The following is a 20,964-nucleotide window of genomic DNA, read 5'->3' on the forward strand; positions in this document are numbered from 1 at the left end:
TTGTGTTGAGTTGTATAAGTTATTTATATATTCTGTATATTAACCCTTATCAGATGAATGCTTTACAATATCTTCTCCCATTCAGTACGCTGCCTTTTCATTTTGTTGATAATTTCCTCCTCTGTGTAGCTTTTCACTTCTTAACTATGCAACTAATTCATGGATACATTCTCATGAAGAATTCAAAAATACCAAGTAAAATTCTCTCTTGATTTTTTCCCCCTTGGTAACAGTGCTATCAATTTGCCATGTTCCCTTCTGAATTTTTAAAATCATTTACATATTTTGAAGTTAGCCTTTCTCATAAACACAATATGAATTGTTTATCTGTGTATGTGTGTGTGTGTTCATTCTGCACAGTGTTTCATAGTATGGATGTACCAGTACTCATGAAGCATCCTTCTCTTAAGCGATGGACATTCAGGTTGTGCTCTGATCATTGTTCATGTGTACTCTGGTGAACAGGTACCATTTCCCTTAAATAAGGCCCTCCTGCCCTGTCCTCCTTTCCATTTTTGGTTCACAGGCAATTTCTCACAGCTTGCCCTCAGGCACTGCTTTTCAAGTCGTGGCCCGAAAGCATAGGATCAAGTAAGGAAATCTGCGTCTAGACCTGGCTGTCCATTGATTTGCTCTGTGATCGTGGACCTTTTTCTACTGTTACATGAAAACCAAGATTAGGTGGGCTGACTTTTAGGTTCCTTACAGCACCAACAGCCTCTATTCCAGTTAGGCTTGTGGGGTAATGCCATTCATTTTTATTACCTTCAGCTTGTGGCAGGTGCCCTTGGGATCCTGTACAATAAGTCATGAAGGACACTGCTTGTGAAGAAAGGGTGATGCACATTACCCTCATCACCCTCTGCATTGCTCCCTTGCTGATGCTTGAGTGCCATTCCCAGTGACTACACACCTGGTCTCCCCATATGCTCATGGTTGGGGCCACTGTATTCTCACCATTCTGCTTGTCACATTCAACGTGTATGCTCACCAAACTCATATGTGCCAGCTGGACTAGTTTTTGTAATTATGTCATTTATTAAAATTAAAAAATAATTTATTTAAGGGGTTAGCATCCAAAATATATAAAGAACTCATACAACTAACACACACAGAAGAAAATAACCCAGTTACAAAATGGGAAGAGGACCAGAGCATTTTTCCAAAGAAGACATGCAGATGGCCAACTGGCATATGAAAAGATGCTCCACATCACTCATCGTCAGGGGAATGCAAATCAAAACCACAGTGAGATATCATCTCACACCAGTTAGAATGGCCACTATCCAAAAGACAAGAAATAACAAATGTTGGCAAGGATGTAGAGATATGGGAACCCTACTACACTGTTGGTAGGAATGTAAATTGGTGCAGCCACTGTGGAAAGCAGTATGGAGGTTCCTCAAAAAAACTAAAAATAGAAATAGAAATACCATACAATCCAGTACTTTCCACTTCTAGGAATTTACCTGAAGAAAACAAAATCCCTGATTTGAAAAGATATCTGCACCCCTATGCTGCATCATTTACAATAGCCAAGATATTGAAGCAACCAAAGTGTCTATCAATAGATAAAGGAGAAATATTCATATACACAATGGAATATTATTCAGCCATTAAAAAAGAAAGCTATCCTACCATTTACAATAACATGGATGGACCTAGAGGATACAATGCTCGGTGAAATAAGCCAGGCAGAGAAAGACAAATACCATATGATTTCACTTACATGTGGAATCTAAAATCAAAGCAAAACAAAATGCACAAAACAGTAATAGATTCATAGACACTGAGAAATGACTGGTGGTTACCATAGGGGAGGGGTTGGGGTGGCAGGATAAGGAGGGTGAGGTGGATAAAAGGCACAAAAATTCTCAGTCCTAATATAAGTTGGTCATGGACATGATGGTATAGCATGGAGGACACAGCCAATGATTTTTTAACATCTTCCTGTGTTGACAGATAGTAAGTGCACTTGAAGGGGTGAGGAGTTGATAATTTGGATAACTGCTGAATTGCTGTGTTGTATACTTAAGACCATTATGATGTATATCAACTATACTGCAATAAGAAAAAGAAAAAATTCATTTATATATAGGTTCTAAAAGAGAGTTGTTTTGTAAAGTGTATATATATATGTTGTAGGGTTTGGAAAGACCAGATAAGGGTAAATGAGAATGAAACAAATTGATATTGAATTAGGCATGAGAGAAACAATTGTAAATTATTTTGGAGAAAGTCATCAAAATTTAGATGTGCATTGTGGTCCATATACTCAGGATACTTGCAGGTACCCTAAGTCCTCCAAAACTGGAAATCATAGACACTGCAGGATGGCCCAGCTTATGTAAGAAAAGATTGGCAGCAGAGTGTACATTTATGTTTTAAGTTACAGTTAGATATTTAAGGAATGTGAATGGCACTTTTTAAAGAATTTTTCACTTAAGGTTTCTAACTTAACAGTCAAACTAATGATCCCTGCAGCACTGACTACAAGGGCCTCTATTACAGGATCTATAGGCACAAACACTTACAAAATGTAGTAAAATGGTAAAGGAACTTAGGATGGATGGATGGGAACACGTTGAAGTTAGAAAGTGTGTGTGTAACAGTGAGAGAGAGAAACAAGATAAAGCTGTGTTTACTGTGTTGATATTTATGTCCCCATATTCTTGCTGCCCTTTGACTACTGACTTAAAAGCTGCTGAGTCTAAGAAAAGTAATAAATGCTCGTTAATTAATCCAACAAACATTGGTCTGACATCCACAATGGGCTACATTTTATTGGATTATGGGGCTCTAAACACAAATAAGGTATCGTCCCTTTTTAGCCTTTAATGTCTTTTTCTGGTTTTTAAAAATGAATTCTCTTTATACATATTAAAAAGAATGCATTTCTTGATTTTCTTTGGTATTGCTGACTATTTGGTCTCATATTCATTCTTAAAGCAGCGAGTTCTCTTACTGGAAACTCTGACTTTAAATTCCACATCTCCCAGGGGAAAGGATATTGCATTTCTTACATGACATATTAATACTCTATCCCTGTGTTTCTTTTTTCCCTTGGTTTTACAGACAGACACACAGGATGTAGAACAGCAAATTACACTTCAAGAATCTTGAGTTCTCATTACAGCTCTGTTCCTGAGACCCTAAATGACCAAAGGAGCCCATCTCTGAATGTGGGCTGGGTAGAGTTAGAATGACATATTCTCTAATCTTCCTTCCAGTGCTTCACCTTGTAGTCTCTGAGGTTGTTCCACTATCTTTGATGTTAATATTTTTAATGGGCCTACGGTCCCAAATGAGGACATGTATATGAAGCATGAAATTTACAACATGTGCATCTTCCATATGAAAAGATTACAAAGTGATTCTAGAATATAAGCTCCATGAAGTCTGGTATCCTGTCTGTCTCATTCACAGCTACACCAGGAGTTAGACAAATGTTTTTTAAGAATGAATACATATCTCCATGTAAGAACTTGTTCGTTATGCTTCAGAAGATTGGAAAAAAAAAAAAAGACTCTTGATTAAAAGACAGGTTTCCAGATGGCCCAGGACAAAAAAAAAAAAAAAAAAAAAGAATGAATACATATATCTTAGTAAGAAATATAAATGGAGAGTGAAAATAAGAAACTAGACCTCAAATTTTAAAGTAGGCTTTTAACTGTTGAGGAACACTAGTTTGAGAAGCATGAGAAGGCAGATTTTTGCATTTCTTTTTGCTGTTTCCTCAAAGTATGGGACAGCTGGGCAGAAGATTTTAGGTTAGGAGAAATTACACAGCTAGGAAATTTATTTATAAAATATCAAGCATCCTCTCTATATTGTATAGTGGTTATCAAATTTTTTGGTCTCATGACCCCTTTAAACTTTCCAAAGTTATTATGGATCCCAAAGAGCTTTTGTTTATATGGGTTATATCTGATATGTACCCTATCAGAACTGAAACTGATAAATTCTAAATATTAATTTGTTAACTCATTAGAAAATAATAATAAGCACTTTCTGTGTTAACATAAATCACATTTTTTATGAACAGTAACTGTATTTCTGTTTAGTGAGACGTGTTGCATTGTTTGGCATTTTTGCGAATCTCTGACGTGGCTTCACAGAGGCAGCAGGCTCTTGTCTGCCTCTGCAGTCTATTGCATTATGCAGTTTGTCTGAAAAATATGAAATTATTAGGAGACAGGTAGTTGGGACAGACAGGGCCTCACAGGCACCATGAAGGGTCTCAGGATCTCCCAGTGGCCTTCAGACCACACTCTGAGAACTGCTGTACTTGGGATAGTGATATGTGAGCAGTAGATTTTGTTTGCTCACCAGTATTTATTAAGTGCTTACCATGTGCTGGGAAATACGAAAAATTAATCTGGTAGGAATAAAGAGTCCTGAGGTCGAGACTGAGTTGGAGTTTGGAGTTTCTTGAGAAGGTGTTCCCCCTGTGTCCAGGGCAGCTTGAAGGTGAGCTGACTGCAGTGTGGGCTGGCCAGGTTCGAGTGGATCTTGCAGGCGGTACCAGGTGCTGAAAGGTGGGGAGCAGCTCCTCCATCTTGTGGAGGGTGCAGAACAGTTAGAGATGGAATTGATGTCCTATTTTTAAAAGGTGTTGTGCATTCCTGGATGAGTAAGGAAGCAGCTGACATCAGAGACAGGGATGTGGCTTCTGCTTGTAAGAGAGACAACTGAGTTGATAGCTCCAGGCTTGGAGAACGTTGCCCTGTATGCCTCACATACCACACCCCCCGCTACGCTGCTGTATACCTTGAATCCCCATATGCCTTCATCCCTGTACGCATCGGGACCCCATATTCCTCGGGACCACATATACCTCAGGACCCCATATGCCTTGCGTCCCCGTATGCCTTGGGTCCCCATACGCCTCAGGTCCCTTGGGAGCAGTGATAGAGTCCGGAAGTGCTACCTCCTGACCAGCCATGCAGCACTCACCTGCCTGGTGTCCAAGATGCTTAAAATCTCCCAAATACATGGTCTCCTTTAACCCTTCCAAAATTCTTCCATAAGGAGAGATAACAAGTACAAGGTTAGGTACATATGAAAAGCTTTGCTTATGTTACAGTGCCTTGTTTTTAACTGTTTTTCCTTTACTTTTTTTCAGACCTTCCAGACCTTTCAAGTTACCAAAAAGGTAATCTGGATCACCTTATTAAATACTAGTTACTTGCATGCTTTCCCCATCTAGTATTTTCTCCATGTCTTGCTGCTGTTTGCACAATCCTCATTCACACTTTATGAAGGAAAAAGAAATTTCCCTGAGTTGGCTGCTGGAGCAATCCTGTATCTCCAGAAGTGGTTTTGATCTCAAGGTAGTTTTTAACCCTTAAATTCTGTTTGTGTTTAATCATTCATATTTGCCTAATTATTTTTCATTCCTCCCTGTAATGGACTTGTTCTCGGTGTCTTGTTGAGGAGAGAGACACCATCCTGCCACCTGCCATGACTGGATTCATGGCACTATTTCAGATGAGTTGTCTGTGTTTCTTCCTACAACTATTGTTACCATACTAAGACAAAGGTGTTATTTTATGTGGAAATTTAAATATTTTATCTTTTCAATAGAAGAGCAATACTTTAAGTTATGTTTCTGAAATAAAAGCATTGCCTCATCATTGATGTCCTTATACATTGTGATTCCAGGTATAATATTGCTGCAACTTAGGAAATACTAATGATCTTTGAAATTCAGTTGCTGAAGGAGCTCAGACGCTGTTGAGGCTGCATCAGGGGAATTCTCCTCTCTGGAGTAGAACCACTACATTGAATGAGTAAATTCCATTTAGAAGACTATTTGCTTTTTTAAATTAGGGTAAAATATACAAAGCATAAAATTTATCATTTTAGCCATTTTCAAGGATGTAGTTCTGTGCCATGAAGCACATTCACATCGTTACGCAGCCTCCTGCAGCATCTATCTCCAGAACTCTTACATCTTGCAAAACTGAAAGTCTGTACCGTAACTACTTCCCATCTCCCTGCTCTGCAGCCCTTGGCACCCACCCCCCTCCACTTCCTGTCTCTATGAATCTGACTCCTTTAGGGGCCTCACAGGAGTGGAATGATGGAGTGTTTGTCCTTCTGTGGCCAATATCACTCAGCCTAATGTCCTCAAGGCCCACCCATGTGATAGCAGGTGTCAGAATTTCCTTCCTTTTATACCCTGAATGATAGTCCATCAATGGATGTACCACATTTTGTTTATCCATTTAAAAAGTTATGAAAAAAAAATATGGGAAAAGATAAAGGGAAGAGGTTATACAAATAAATATGGCATATTAAGAAAATTAGCTTCCATTTTTCTAGAAATAATGGAGCCCCATCAAATGACTAAAACTTTTACATTTTGGAAAGATTCATACATATTTTTTCTGTTATGAAATTGGTTTATTTTTTAAAGTAATTTTTTTTAGTATATATACATATAAATACAACTTCTTCAAAAAAGCATCTCCTGATTTCCATTGCTCACTCTCACTGTAAGTAATCTCTTTGTTGAATTCACAAAACACTTTATCTGTATCTCTCTAATGACACATATCTTTCTGTCTAGTTTTGTAGTTATTTGTAAAGCTGTCTGATTTCCTATATTAGGCCCTAAGTTCTTGAGGGCCAGATCCATATCTGCCATTTCTTTATTCCTGGAATGCCCATGTACTTACTATATAATGCTAATTGCTGAATGAATTTATTACTTCACAAGAATGAATTTGGGATTGTTTTATTTTGTGAAATTTCTCAAGCTTCAACCCTTTCTTCCACTAAACTGATAGCTGATGCCACCAGAAAAATTATGATTAATAACATTTTGAAATGCTTCCCCTTAAAGAAGAAGGGGAATAAGGAAGAGCCACTAAGGAAAATGGAGAAGAAGAGATGAGGAGAAAGACATTTTTAGGAAGGGGTAACTGAGGTGTTAACTACTGCCCAGGTCAAGGCAGGTGAAACCCAAGGTGAGCTGGTTGATGGACAGTTTCAGGAGTCAGGAGAGCAAAGGTGGGCAGGGGTGGTTGATGCTGGGGCATTTGGTCAGGACAAGGGGGCCTCAGGTACTGGTAGTCACAGCCTCTGAGTCTGCCCTCTGCTCAGAAGGGAAGGGGAGAGAAATGGGAATGCTTCCAGAAAGACAGCCATGGGCAAGGGGAAGAAGTCCGTGTAAGCTTAGAGAGGAGAATACTGCGCAGGGCTTTATTGTAATACAAACAAGCCCCATGTAATTGCACTTGAGTGTAAGTTAGCCCTGTAAGACACTTAGGTTATTTGTTTTAACAGTTATTTCTGATCTTTTTCCAGAGTAAACCCAGTAATAAGGTGGCTGAGAATCTATGAATATATTTGAGGGACTTCCCATTGGAACTCCAGCATGGCAGTAACCACCTGGGCCAGATGCCAGGCAACTCACCCACCCACTCGGACCCATAGTTCACCCACAAGCATGTTTCATTTGCTCTGCTCCCTTGCAGGAGGGCGAGACAGCCTGCTGCGAGGATGCTATGAACTCTCAGACAGCCGCGCTGGATGGCGCCGCTGGCCCTAACATGGGTGCTGGTGCAGGGGTAGGACCCCTGCTTGCTCACTGGGAACAGCTGTCTGCTTTACCCCAGGTGTTGCAGAGGCAGACTGCACCTACAGTTATGTTGTGTGTTATCTAAAGATTCCCAAATTGGAACAGGAGGGTGAAAGACAAGTACTATATGATGCAGGAGAGCAATTACAGTGAAAGGAATCACCCTGTGACAGGGCTTTAATGCACATGTGGCTCACTTTACAAAGAAAATACTGTGCTAGTACTTTATTCCTTAGCTTAGTCAGTTACGCACCCTGAACCTAGAATCCCCAGCAGCAGACTCGATGAAAAAGCATGGCTTTGTAATTTCCTGAACTCCAATTTTCCTTTCTTAGGTTTTCATCTTAATATCACAACTGTTGTCTGTGTTTCACATTGTACATGAAGCGCTTGTTTCCATGCAGTACCCATTGCTGTGCTCATCTTAATGCAGACAGCAGGAAGAGCAGAAGTACCCTCTGCAGTGTCATGGGACACAGGGGAAACACTTGTCCATGTGAAATCTGCCCTGAATAGATGAAGCTTTACCTGATGGCACCTTATGCCCTCAAGATGGTGACTCCATTTCTTAAGTGTGAACGGTTGTCACTCAGGTTAGCATGTGGACCATCTGCTGTGTGAGGAAGTAGAATTGTAATATGATAAGGTTAAATGGGCTAAGCCCACTGATGCTATAAAGTTTCCATATGTAGGCAGTGCACATACATGGTGTACAGAAGTGTTGTAAAATCAAAACCAAATGTTTTCAAAGGGAAGAAAAGCAATTACTGAGCCAGGTATTTAAGGCTGCTGTGCATGTATGTGCAGATTTTTCAAGAACACAAAACAAAAAGTCATTATATGAGTAGATTAAACCACAGTATGAAAAGTTAGTAATTTGGGGTCCACTGCCCTCTACTGATAACATGTTTCTAGGTAAAAATGCGCAATTTCTGGTTCATCTGAAAGAAAATGGATGCATTTAAAATAAAGTATAATGAGCAATTGTAGAAGCCTGGGGCCATTTTCAAGGGCTGACTTTTTAAATGTTTAAAATGTAAAAGACTCTTTTTAGGTCTAAAGCAATGAACAGAAAGTTTCAAATGTGCTACTGACAAAGGACTTTTTGTTTCAAAACTAGTTACTTTCATCTTAGTTTGCATTGGGTGGAGGAGGAAATAAAGTACAAAAAATACAAGCATTGGGTGTGTTCTAGAAATGCAAAGGCTTCCGACCACTTGATGCTTATGTTTGAACAACTACAACCAGCATGTTGTGACTTACGTGTTTTCATTCCATTCAGAATTATTCTTCCAAAAGGTTATTCTATTTTATCTAGCATACTTTTTCCTTAATGATTTTTTAAATCCAGAATTTGCCATCTAGTGAATAATATTTAGACCTGAAGGTCTGCAGATCTAGGTGGTTCTGTAAAGAGAAATTAACTATTAGTATGGCTTAGCAACTTAATTTCAAAATGTGAGTCTTGGTCTGATTGTTTATAGTTCATGATGCGTGATCAAAACCGAAAGTTTCTGTGATATGACTGCCCTTGCACTGTTCACCATGTAAGAATTTATTCACTATGTAAGAACTTGTTCACCATGTAAGAACTTGTTTGTTATGCTTTAGAAGATTGGAGACTGTTGAGAATTAGGCTTGGGTTTGATTAATGATTGTGCATTGAGTCCCCTATACAGAATTTTATTGTTGTTAACAACCATCTGATCAATAAATATGAGAGATGTCCTCTCAAAAAAAAAAAATGTGAGTCTTGGGAAGCATACATTTGTGGCAAGTTAATTTACTCCTGGTGTCCTATTTCTCTTGTGTTTGAAGCAAGAGATGATGTCACAGTGGGTAAGAAGCCAGACTCCAGACCCAGACTACCTAGGTTCCTGCCTTTTTTACTTCTTTTTTTTTAGGTATAATTGATGTACATTTTATTAGTTTCATGATTTGATATTTGTATACATTGTGAAATGATCACCACAGTAAGTCTAGAGAACATCCAGCAAAACACAATTACAGAATCTTTTTCCTTGTGAAGAGAACTTTTAAGACTTGCTCTATTAGCAACTTTCAAATAAGCAATACAGTATCATTAGCTATAGTCACCGTGCTGTACTTATGTATCTTGTAGCTGTCCTAGCTCTACAAGTTATTTAACCTGTGTGTGCCTCAGTTGTATCTCATAAAGTTGTGGTGAGAATTGAATATGTGTGAAGCACGAGAGCAAACTGGTACTCTTAGTCAGTACAAGCTACTATTCTTTATTTTCTTAAGAGTAACTCCTAACAACAATGAAAAATGCCTGTGCTGGTGTGCCTTAAAGTGTGATTATATTTTAATTTCCTCTTTAAAACTTAATTTGAAGTAAGTATCCCCACAAAGCCAAACCTGTAAAGCAGAGAGATCAGCAATCTGTTCTTAGACACATATAGTATCTTTTTCCAGAATGACATCTAGAGCTTTATTTAAACTGCCAGCATGATTTTGAAGAAGTCAGTCTCAAATATATGAGAATCACAGGAACCAGAAACAGCCACCACAGCAGCCAAGTGAGCCAGTGTCACTGAGAGTGAGAGCACTTGACCACAAGTTAAATGTCTTTTTTTTCTCTAATAAAAATTCAAGAAACCTGAAGTTGGCAGAACACATTTTTTATTTTAGAAAAGTTCAGTCTCATCAGCCTGTGCTGAGCTCTGAGTTGGTGTGCAGACCTTCAGTGTGTATGGGTGGTGAGGCACGTCCCCAGCATTGGGAGCAACACAGAAACTGGCCTCTGTCTAGAGCTGGCAAGTGAGGCGATGAAGGCTGGGCAGATTTGGTTACAAAGGAGTCTCTGAGGCTGCCATGGAGGACAGCGGGACAGCGGAGGCCCGGTCTGATCAATAGCTATTGAGCACCTTTTGAAAGGTGCTATTCTCCATGCTGATACTGCACAAAATAAATAAAAAACCAAAAGCTGCCTCTATCCCCAGGGAGCTCACAGTGTAATGTTCATCACAGTTTTAGCTGGGGTGGGGGAGTTAAAGGTTCACGGCATGCTTTTGGTTTGCTTTGGTTATTTTTAAGATTTGCACTACATGAACCTGTTCCTGGAATGAGTTGTTTTTCAACAACTGATAGAGCAGAAGTATGGAGAAAGCAGGTAATTGGAGACGCAGAAGTTCTGGAAGAAACTGCAAGGAGGACGGATCCTCTGTTAAAATGTATTTCTTTCTAGGTAGGAAGTGTTGAGCTTAGATCTTCTCTTTCCCAGGCACAGATGTAGACATAAAATGTCATCTGTCAGAAATGGACCTTATTCTGACTTGCAACAGCCTGTGGCTTATGACCACTGCTAGTTCATCACAAAAATGAAGGCATTGATCATTGTACAAAGGTACCGTAATTACACATAAATACTTACCACCTCATTAGATCTTTTATTGATAAATACCTGTACTAGGTCTGAAATATGAAGATTTAACAAGTTGCTGTCTTATGTGGCAAAAATCTCTCCCTTGCTAAGCATGCTGTCTGACTTCCCCACTAGCTACGCAGCCCTGATAGCCGACTGGCCTGTGGTGGTCTTGGGCTTGTGCACTGTGCTCATCGTGGTCTGCGCCCTGGTGGCAGTGTTAGTGCCAGAGCTTCCGGACTTCTCTGACCCATTGCTGGTAAGGAGAATGAGCTGCTGAGTCTGTTGACTGATTTTCTTTAGCCCAAGGTCATCTTAAAAAATTAATTACTTTAATATATGTCACATTGTTATTTAGTATCCCATTTCTTTTAAAACCTTCTCAAGTACACAGCTTGCTTTCCTAAAAATAAAGACATGTCTTAATTGTATTCTCAGGTGTTAAAAGGTCAAGAAACTTGCTCACCATCAAAATTTTTGTTTCTTGGCCCCCAAGTTTAAGCTAAAAAGCAGTAAATTAGAGAATGTGCATATTTTTAAAATATTTTCATGAAGTCTTTAAGACTAAGTGTCTCTTCTTTCCCCCCAAAGAAGTTAAAGGAATTTCAGTATTACTAAAATAGTCTGTTTTTAAGTAAATGTTCCCCTGGAGTGGAATAACCAGGAAAATATGAGCCAGGACAATAATATGCTCATTGTGAAATACTATAACATGAATAACACAATTTAATTTGACCGGAATTTTTTATAACTAAAAATAAGTATTTACTAAATGCTCAGATAGGAATTTGAAAGAGAAGGTTCAGGTAAGTTTTTTTCCTCTTTTCTGAGCTGTGTAACATACCAAAGAAACAAACTGTTTTGTCACAGTAAATGGTGATCATTATCATGTCAAGTCTTCTTGTTTTAAAGCAGTTCAGCTCTGGAGTAGCTGTAAGGAACATCTGTATTTTCTATTGAAAGCTATACATCACCTTGACACTGTTTCCCAAGCTGTTGCAACTCTACTTAGCCTGAAATGAAGCCCACTAATGGGAATTTAATATTTTGCTTTAGGGTTTTGAACCAAGAGGGACTGCAATAGGCCAGAGACTGGTCACATGGAATAACATGGTGAAAAACACAGGATACAAAGCAACATTGGCAAATTATCCCTTTAAATATGCAGATGAGCAAGCCAAAAGGTAATTGTTTACTAACTTTCAGACAAATCATTGCTTAATGAATTCCACTTTTAAACATTGACTGAGCAAAAAGATTAAATATATGGTTCAAAACCTTTGCCACTGAATTGGTTTAAGTTGCCATCATCTTTTAAGATTTTGTGTATTAGGATGAAAAAGTGAGAATATTAATGTTGGTTGCTTATATTAATCCTCTCAACTTGATATCAAGCATGAAACAGGTCGTGACTTTGAGGATTACTATACTGGGATGCTGGTCAGTCTTGGAATAGCTATTACTTTTTTGAAGATCAAATATGTTGTTCCGTTTCAGCCATCGGGATGATCAATGGTCGGATGATCATTATGAAAGAGAGAAAAGAGAAGTTGACTGGAACTTCCACAAAGACAGCTTTTTCTGCGACGTCCCAAGTGAGTGGTCATATATGAGTGGACCCCCTCGAATTCATGCCTGGGATTATAATCTAGGCAGGAATATGCAGCTAGTCAGCTTCACTGTTGCTGTCATATTTAAAGAGATTGTAGCTTAATTAATGTGTAATTTTACTTCTCTACATCAGTCAGCCACTAATCAGAATTTCTGTACCGATAATAAAAGCTAATAAAATAGATGAATGATTGGGTTATATTCAGTTTTAAGGAAGATATAAATCTAATAAAGTCCTTGACTTTGCCCAGAGTTTCAAGTCATTTTTTAAACTCCCTGTACTACTTAAAAAATATTCTAGATCAAGGAACAAATACATACTTTGGATTGAACCCTGAAATAATCTACTATATTACCAAAAATAAATATTTTTAATTTTGACGCATTCAGAAGGCACATATTAATAGCCTTCTTCATGCCTGCCTTGTCATTAGGGCTAGAGATAGATGAACCAAATGTGGTCCAGAGGTCCTAAGCATGAATGGCCCAGGACCACATGAATGAGTGACACTAGGGAGTAGAGAGCGTGGAGGACTGAAGAACAACTACCCTGGGAACAAAATTAGCTGCTACGTGGCTTTAGCAGGATGTGGCCTGGAAGAAATGATGCCCAGATAATGTAAGAACTTTCCTGAGATCAGGAATCCAGAATGTAATGTGGAATCACCAGGTCTCTGAATGTTGGCAGCAGATACACTGCACAAAGTCTGCTCCAGCCACATTGGCCTAGTGCCCATCTGCTAGGGAAGGGGCGTGTGGGCTGGAGGAAGCCCGCAGGGTGTAGTAAGCCATGGTCAGCCCTCCTGATGAGGAGTGAGGATGAGGGGGAGTGACAGTGTCTGATCTACTGAGTACTAACTCTCAAGCTCTTTTTTCAGCTTTTTTTGTTGTTGATTGAAGTCCCTCTAGAATGTGTATTTTCCTGTCTTCTTAGGTCACTAGAAGACCTGATTGGATCTTGATGTTTCTAGATCTTGCCAAGCATCAGGGTCTTTATTTTGAACACTGTTTCACTATATAGCAATTGAGAAATAGTAGGAGATTAGGAAGAATCTTACACTGATCTCAGGAAGCATGGGGAACTTCTTTCTGTCTCTCCACTTCTAGAAAAATTGAACTCTGGTTAGTTGCATGTTCTGTCTAGTTTACTTCTCTCAAAGTATTACTACCCATTGCTTAATCAACATCTGTTAGTTAATAAATTAACCAGAAAGAACTTCAGCAAATTCATAAAATAGAGTCTTGCTTGTATTTCAGTAGTCAGCCCTAAATATTTGTCTCATAGGTCCCACACTGAGTACAGCTACGACTGGCTATAAGAGAATGGAATGTTTCAGGAATCAACTGACATAAAACAATAGCCATCTGATGAAGATGAGTTTTACAAAAGAAAATTACATGAATAAAGTTCATTTAATAAAGCTTTATTCATGAATTTGCAAGCTGGTACTCTTAGCACAATTAGGCTTTTTAATTTTTTTTTTTTGCAAACCAATCTACATGGCTTTGCTTGGTTCATATTGTTTCTTTTAATGACTGAGGAAACAGGAATGGTGCTTCCTGAGCACCTAATTCTCATTCTCTCGTTTAACTCTCACGACTCTTTGAGAAGGGTGTTGCTGTCTCCATTTTACAGACGTGGAACCAAGGCTCAGAGAAGTTGTCAGTTGCCTAAGATCACCCCACTAGGAAGTGACAGGACCTGGTCACACCAGTTCTAACTCTGCAGACCAAGCTCTTTCCAGTGTGTCATACCACAGCCCTTATTCAGAAATACATTTTGTATTAGTATGGTTTTCAAAATACTTTTTCTGGACTCTGGTGTACCAGAGAGATCATGTGCCAGACTGACTGTGATGCTGCCCAGCATTCCACACTCAGCTGACTATTTTTAGTGCTTTTAAATTGATCACCTGCCTCTTCCCTCTCGAATTAACTGACAAAGTGAACATGCTCATAATCCAGCCGTGATAGCTCCAGGGCAGCATCCTTTGATTGCAAATGAGTTATGGGGATGCACTGTGAAATGAAGGGGCAGCATTCAGTTAATTTCCCACTGGGAGTCCTTATGGATTGTTCTCCCTAAGTATAGTCTGCTCAGAAAGGCCTGTCACCAAACTCCTATGGTTTTTAAGATACAGTGAGTAGACAGAAGCTCAGAGCTGAGACAATATTGCAACTTGCCTTTTTTTTTTTTACATGTTTTCTCCTAAGATTTATCAAAGGGAAGGAATTGTCCTTGTGGTTTTCCAGTTTGAATTATTTCTGAATGCTGAGTCCTATGAAATATAAATAATGTATAAACCTTTTTATTTTCTTTTTTCATATTACCAGGTGACCGATATTCCAGGGTAGTGTTCACTTCAGCTGGAGGGGAGACATTATGGAATTTGCCTGCCATTAAATCAATGTGCAATGTAGATAATTTAAGGGTAGGTAAGGTAAAACTAAACTGTGTTTTGCATAAAGGTTGTATTTTTGAAGCTCCTTTCGCTCTGACCCTGGTGTCTGATCAGATGAAGGCCTTGCGGGGCTTCCCCCGAGGCAGGAGCAGCAGACCAGCTCTGCATTCTTGTAGGTCCCGGATCCAAGTGTCTCTGTTTCCTGACCTTTAAAACATACTATCTTCCTTAATAAAGAACTCTTTTTCTCTCCTGCTCATGTTCTCTGTCCATGATAGTCTTTTGTATTGTTTCACAGCATTTTTCCTTTCAGGATAATAGTTGAGACTCTTTCTTTTCTTGTGTTGTATCTTCTCTCCTAATCTAGTTTCACTGTTCACTACATTTCCCCCTGAGGCATTGTCAGCATCTTAATTATGGAGTGAAATGCCTGCCTCTCTGGCAGTCAGTGGGTCATTTGGGCTGGTGACCTCAAAGGAAATTTAGGGCACAGGCTGGGGAAGGGGACATCAAAGGGCACAAACAAGTGTCCGTGTAACCAGTCGATTGTCTGCACCGGGTCTCCCAGAGGCGTGAAGACAAGCCCTCCTCAGCACGCAGAGCTGTGATGATGTCAGCACCAGGAATGTGAGGTCAGCAGCTAGGCCGAGGAGCTGTCGGTTTCTTGTGTTCAGAGGCACTTTATCCCAGTGGGAACCACTGTCCAATGCCACTGAGGTACGTGCAAGGCAGTAACCAGGCACAAGGGGCTCGGTGCCATCTCAGCATGACTCTAAAACATAAATCACTGGCTAGTTGGAGTCTGCTCTCTGCCCTGCTAAAGCTGGACCAGCGAGCCAGTGCAGTCTCCGGGAATCAATGAGTTCCTTCAACTGGGTGGTTTGGTGGAACAGGTAGAAGGGACTCTCCAAAGTCACCCAGCCCCGCCAGTCTCGCCATGCTGATGTATGCAGCTGGCAAGAACTAAGTGGCTCACCCAGGTCACCTAGTTGATGGATCCCAGATTTCCTGACTTTATTCTTCATTCTGAGAGGCTGTTTATACATTTTGAAAATAGCTTCCCATTCACTGAGCTTCCAGGATGTTCTGCGAGCTCCATCTTTCTTCTGTCCACTCCAAATAGACCAAAGTCACAAACTGTCTACAAACTGACCAGGGCTTCTAACAGTGGTTGGTTTTTGTCTGCCCTATTATCTTCTCTTCAGCAGCTCTCAGCTCATTATTTGGAGCCATGAACTTACTTCTCCTTGTCCTGTGTTAGGCCCATCTCGGATAGAAAGTTACCAATGAGCAAATGTGTACAGAGCTTGCTGTGGGCAAGCCCCATGCCTGGTATTTTAGATCCGCACAGCCGACCTGGGGCCTTGCAATTTGTAACACCTTTAATAGGGAGAAGGTACCTTAGAGAAAGTAACCAGTCTGGCTACTTTGTACTCACACTTTTGATGAGAACAGGTGGTTAGCTCGTGTGCCTTTCCATTGTCATTTTCCTGCCTTTGCAGGTGATTTTTTAGACCTTCCCTCCTCTGAAGACTTGGAAGCAATTAACCAATAGCTGGTGTTGATATTTATCAGGAAGTGTTGTAAATATTCTCATGGATTATTTCATTTAGTCCTCATGGCAGCATTATGAATTAAAATATTATTTTGCCAATTTTATAGGTAGGAAAGTGTACACAGGTTAAGCGACAGATGCAGGATTTGAACCCGGCCAAGTCTAACTCCAGAGCCTGTGTCTTTACCCACTGTACTTTATGCTTCCGCAGTGAAGAAGATAAATAACCCATTTCATTTCATCTTGTTTTATTATACTTGCCACTCTCCCTCAAGTGAACCTCAGAGGCCTAGAGTGGTATATTTTTTAAGAGCTAGCGATTTATCCCGTGAGTACCTCTAGACCCCCAAGCCGGTAAGCAGGGCTGGCTGCCATAATTTCCACAAGAGGAAGCTGTATATTGTTTCATGTAGGTACCAGGTGATAAAAATCAGCAACTACAGGCTGCTTACAGAAAGGATATGATGAGTAAGTTGAATCACATGAAAGGAACACTATGGGAGGAAATAAGGAAGCTGAGGATGCGATTTCACACAGCAATGCGTACCCCACAGTCCTGGGTGGTTGTTTGTGGTGGCTGCGAACTTGTCTCTAGCCTCCATGGCAGCCAGAGCAAAAAGGAATTCACAGTTGGGGACAAAACTTACATAAATAGGGTAATATACTGGTTTTTTAGAGAAGGCCAACTTGCCCTGTAGGCAGACAGGAGAGGGCTGTTTCCACAGCCTTCATCAGAGGGCAACGTGTACAGGCTTCTTGGCAGCATGCTGCCTGGAGGTGCAGGCTGGGATCTTAGCTGGTCTGTAAACCATGCCTCAGGTGGGCTGGAAGCAGGACAGCTTCATAGCAGAAGATTTCCACAAGGGGTTAAGGGCAATGAAATCTAGGTATGGGGCTTTTAAGTTTGGCTTGGTGCTTTTGTAAAATTTAGACTTTCTGAAGGAAGAGATGTGCTCTGCCTGTCTGAGTATTTATAGTAAGAATTGGGTTCAAGCTGTGGGTTCAAGTTTGTAATTCCTGGCAGGAACACAGCAAGCACCGTGGTCCTCTTCTGGAACTCTGAGGAGCAGACCTAAGGCACGTGTCTGAGTGAATGCAGTCAAGTCAGTTACAGATCCACACCAACACGGGAATAGATAATCGGGGCCTAAAACTCTACCTCACAGAGCAAAGTCACCATTTTAACTTGTTAAGTTAAATACTCTTTACCAATTGCAAACACCTTTGTGTTCTAGTCCCAAACTCTTCTATGAGCCCAGAATCATAAGGCTTTCTCATAATCTATTCAATGATAGCCTAAATAATAACCACTGGTTAACAGGCCAGATTTCAGATTATCACTGTACCTTTTCGGAGTCTCTTGGCTCAAGACCCTTTGAAGACTTCAATTTGCTGTGGTCGTGGTTTGGGCAAACTGTGTCCGGAATCCACCAGGCAGCCTTTCCCTTTTCCCCTTGGATAATAGCTGTTGTACTAAAGCGCTCGGTTATTAACACCTATCAGGTTGAATGGGACACGTGCCAAGTGACATAGAGCAGAAAGCCCAGTGGAGGGTGGGTTGACTCCAGGTGACATCTAGTAATCTGTGTAATAGCTCAGCAAGCCCAGATATTCCCACTGCCTCCTGCCTGTGTTCACAGCACATGAGTTCAGACTCCAGATCCATTTAAATTTCAAACCACTTGGGCTCATAATCCACAGGCATGGCTTCCAGAGAGCATGGCTCCCATGTCTAGTGCCTCTGCTTACCTACTCAGGGACATGCTTGTTGTCTGACTCTTTCCAAGGGAGCCTTAGCTGATCCCCAGGCCTCCATGCTGTCCTTCTGCCCTTTGGCATCCTGAGGGCACCTTGGCTGGCAGCACTCATTAGTAACCTGTGTTTCTCTGATCTTGACTCTACCAGAAACCCTTTACCCTGTTTCTTAGTCTTTGCACATTGAAGAAGTTTGAGCTCTGAGGAGTCGGCTTGTGAAGGAGATTGGAGATTAGTGCCTAAGTCCCTGTTTACCAGGCTACCTTCTGTGGACAGCTGGAGCCTGTGAAGCTGAGAAGACCCCAGAAATGTGTTCCTGCTGCTTGTTTTAAAGAGGATGGTGGAGCCTTGGCTGTTTCTTAGCTCCCAAGGCTTCCTTAAACTCTGAATACTGAGGCACTTTGTCACCTGGGAAAAGAGAGATGGGCAGTCAGCTGACCTGGTATTAGGAGCTTAGTCTGTTTTTTCCTCAGCCTCCTCCAGTATCCAGCTCAGCCAGTACTGTTAGAGTGACCATTTGTAACTCTGCTGGTTTCTTCTTTTTTTCTCTTCTCTTCCTTTACTCCATATTTTAAGTCAGCTTCACCCTTGCTACTAAGTTGCAAAGATAGCTTATAACCGCATAAGCAAAATGATTCCCTAACACATCCAATTTGTGAACAGCTATAATGAAAGGACTGTATTCCTCGTGAGAGTTAGAAGAAAGTGCTCTCACTAACTGTTCTTAATTTCATAAACTTAAAAGATTTTGAAATCATTTCTATGAATCGCTTCTCAGAAAATATGGCAGAAATACAGCCACCTGCTTGCCAGTCTCCTTAGGCCCACAGTGAGACACAGTCATCTCTGTCACACCACTGGGTTGGTACTACTGTACCACCCCGCTTAACCACCTCAGCACCTGCCACAGGTCTGCTGGACCACACTTAGCATTACTTCTCATGTTGGATTATAATTACCAACTTTCTTGTCTTACTTCCCTGCCTCACTGTGAGCTACTCAAAGGCTCAGGACCACTTACTCATCTTGTGTATGTGCTCAATAAATACTTTTTTCTTTGGAACAGGTAGATAGATGGGAACCCATGGCCTTGCTCCCTGAAAGTCTAGACAGTTCTTCAAGCTCCATGTCTTTAGATTCAGGGCAATGGCACCCAGCTCAGGGTGAGGAGGGCCAGTCACCATATCTCTCCTGTCCTTACATCACACCCTGTAAGATCCTCAAATACTGTTTCCAAAGGTGGTCCATCAGCCAACACAACGTTTGAATTTGAGATTTGGTTTTCCAGAAGCTCCCTAGGATTGATTTTTGATAGCAGCCGTCAAAGTAGAATTTGGTCTGTATTTATCATGTCTAACTTTTTAGTCTTTTGCCAAACATGCACATGAGAAAACCCTGCTATTACCTGAAGAGGTTATTCAAGGACAGAACTCTGTGCTTTCTTTCCCAGTTTTGGTTGGCAACCTTACTTCCTTTGTCTTTGGCATTTGGCTATTTCATCAACTTTAAATATGTTCCTTCTTGCTGTTAGAGGATTTCCTAATGGACACAGTTCATTTTCTTCCTTCTGAAAACTCTCAGATGTTGGGGTCCCATTATCTTTCACCAGGCTGACCCCAGGGGCTTGAGCGTTATTTCTTCATGGTATGAAACTGCGTATCTGCCATGGAAATGAGAGAGATGCCATCCCGGGGTTTCCTGTTATTGCCTAACTCAGTTTTCCCTGAGTTAGCCTATGTGAATGTTTTTATGTGGAAACAATTAAATATCAATTATCCTGTTTTATAAAATGTCAAGTAATTATTGCTCTTTAGAAATGAGCTTAAAAATTAAGCCTTTGTTAAAATAAGTATTACTTTAGTACATTTGAATAATTTTTTCTTTGCCCCCAATAGAGTATCTTTAAAAAAAAAACCACACACACACTACTTTTTATTATGGAAATTTTCAAACAGTGAAAAAGTAGAATAGTATAATGAATTCTCATGTGCAGGTCATCCCATGCCATCAGTTCCCTACAGACCCCATCTTGTTTCCTGGACACCTCCCCTGACAAGATTAGTCCCTACGGCACCTGGAGAGCAGGGCTGAGCGCATTATAAGCCCCGTGGTTCTTGGAAAGTCTAAGTTACAAAGAGATGGATTTGTGCCAACATCTCTACTTTGAAAACATATTTCAGTGCATGATGATAAAGTCTGCTCTAACAAAGGTAAAGAAAGAATGGTTTTAATCCTACTAGAGAAAAAGCGTTCACGCCCTTCGTGGACTTCAGAGTTTCTTTCCCAGAACAACCTTTGGTAAATAGGTGAGGGAAAGTGAAAGGAGTGGGTAATCCTTGGCTCTGGCACTTAAGAGAGGCATTTGGCAGGCTCGGGAGAAAGGGAACACTTCATCTCACCCTCAGTGGGGCACTTGTGTGATTGGTAGAGTTTTAGGGCACTGGACTTGTGTGCAATGCCAGATTTGGCACTGGAACAGGTTTACAAGTTTCCATAACAATAAGTCCCAAGAAGAAAACTCTTCCCCAGGAATAGGGTCCTAAAGGAGATGCTGACACATCAAACCCTGAGCTGTATGTGCTGGCTGGCAGCAGGCCCATTTAACAAAGAGAAAGTTCCCCGGAAGGGTTTAGCCAACTGGAATAAGCCTTTATGGCTGTAGAAGAAA

The 20,964-nt window shown here is 40.6% G+C and overlaps 1 protein-coding gene across 6 annotated transcripts in view; it reads left to right on the plus strand.

The window, feature by feature from the left end:
* Positions 1-20,964, plus strand: part of DISP1 (dispatched RND transporter family member 1) — a 300,241-nt gene that overhangs the window by 273,162 nt on the left and 6,115 nt on the right. For all 6 annotated transcript variants that reach the window (XM_057507787.1, XM_057507788.1, XM_057507790.1 and 3 more), the window contains 5 exons: positions 5,126-5,155; positions 11,109-11,232; positions 12,030-12,157; positions 12,471-12,568; positions 14,919-15,016. In XM_057507787.1, coding sequence (XP_057363770.1) covers positions 5,126-5,155; positions 11,109-11,232; positions 12,030-12,157; positions 12,471-12,568; positions 14,919-15,016 — 478 coding nt within the window. The remainder of the gene's footprint in view (positions 1-5,125; positions 5,156-11,108; positions 11,233-12,029; positions 12,158-12,470; positions 12,569-14,918; positions 15,017-20,964) is intronic.

This window comes from Manis pentadactyla, chromosome 9 (assembly GCF_030020395.1).
Source record: "Manis pentadactyla isolate mManPen7 chromosome 9, mManPen7.hap1, whole genome shotgun sequence".
In the NCBI taxonomy this organism is placed as follows: domain Eukaryota; kingdom Metazoa; phylum Chordata; class Mammalia; order Pholidota; family Manidae; genus Manis; species Manis pentadactyla.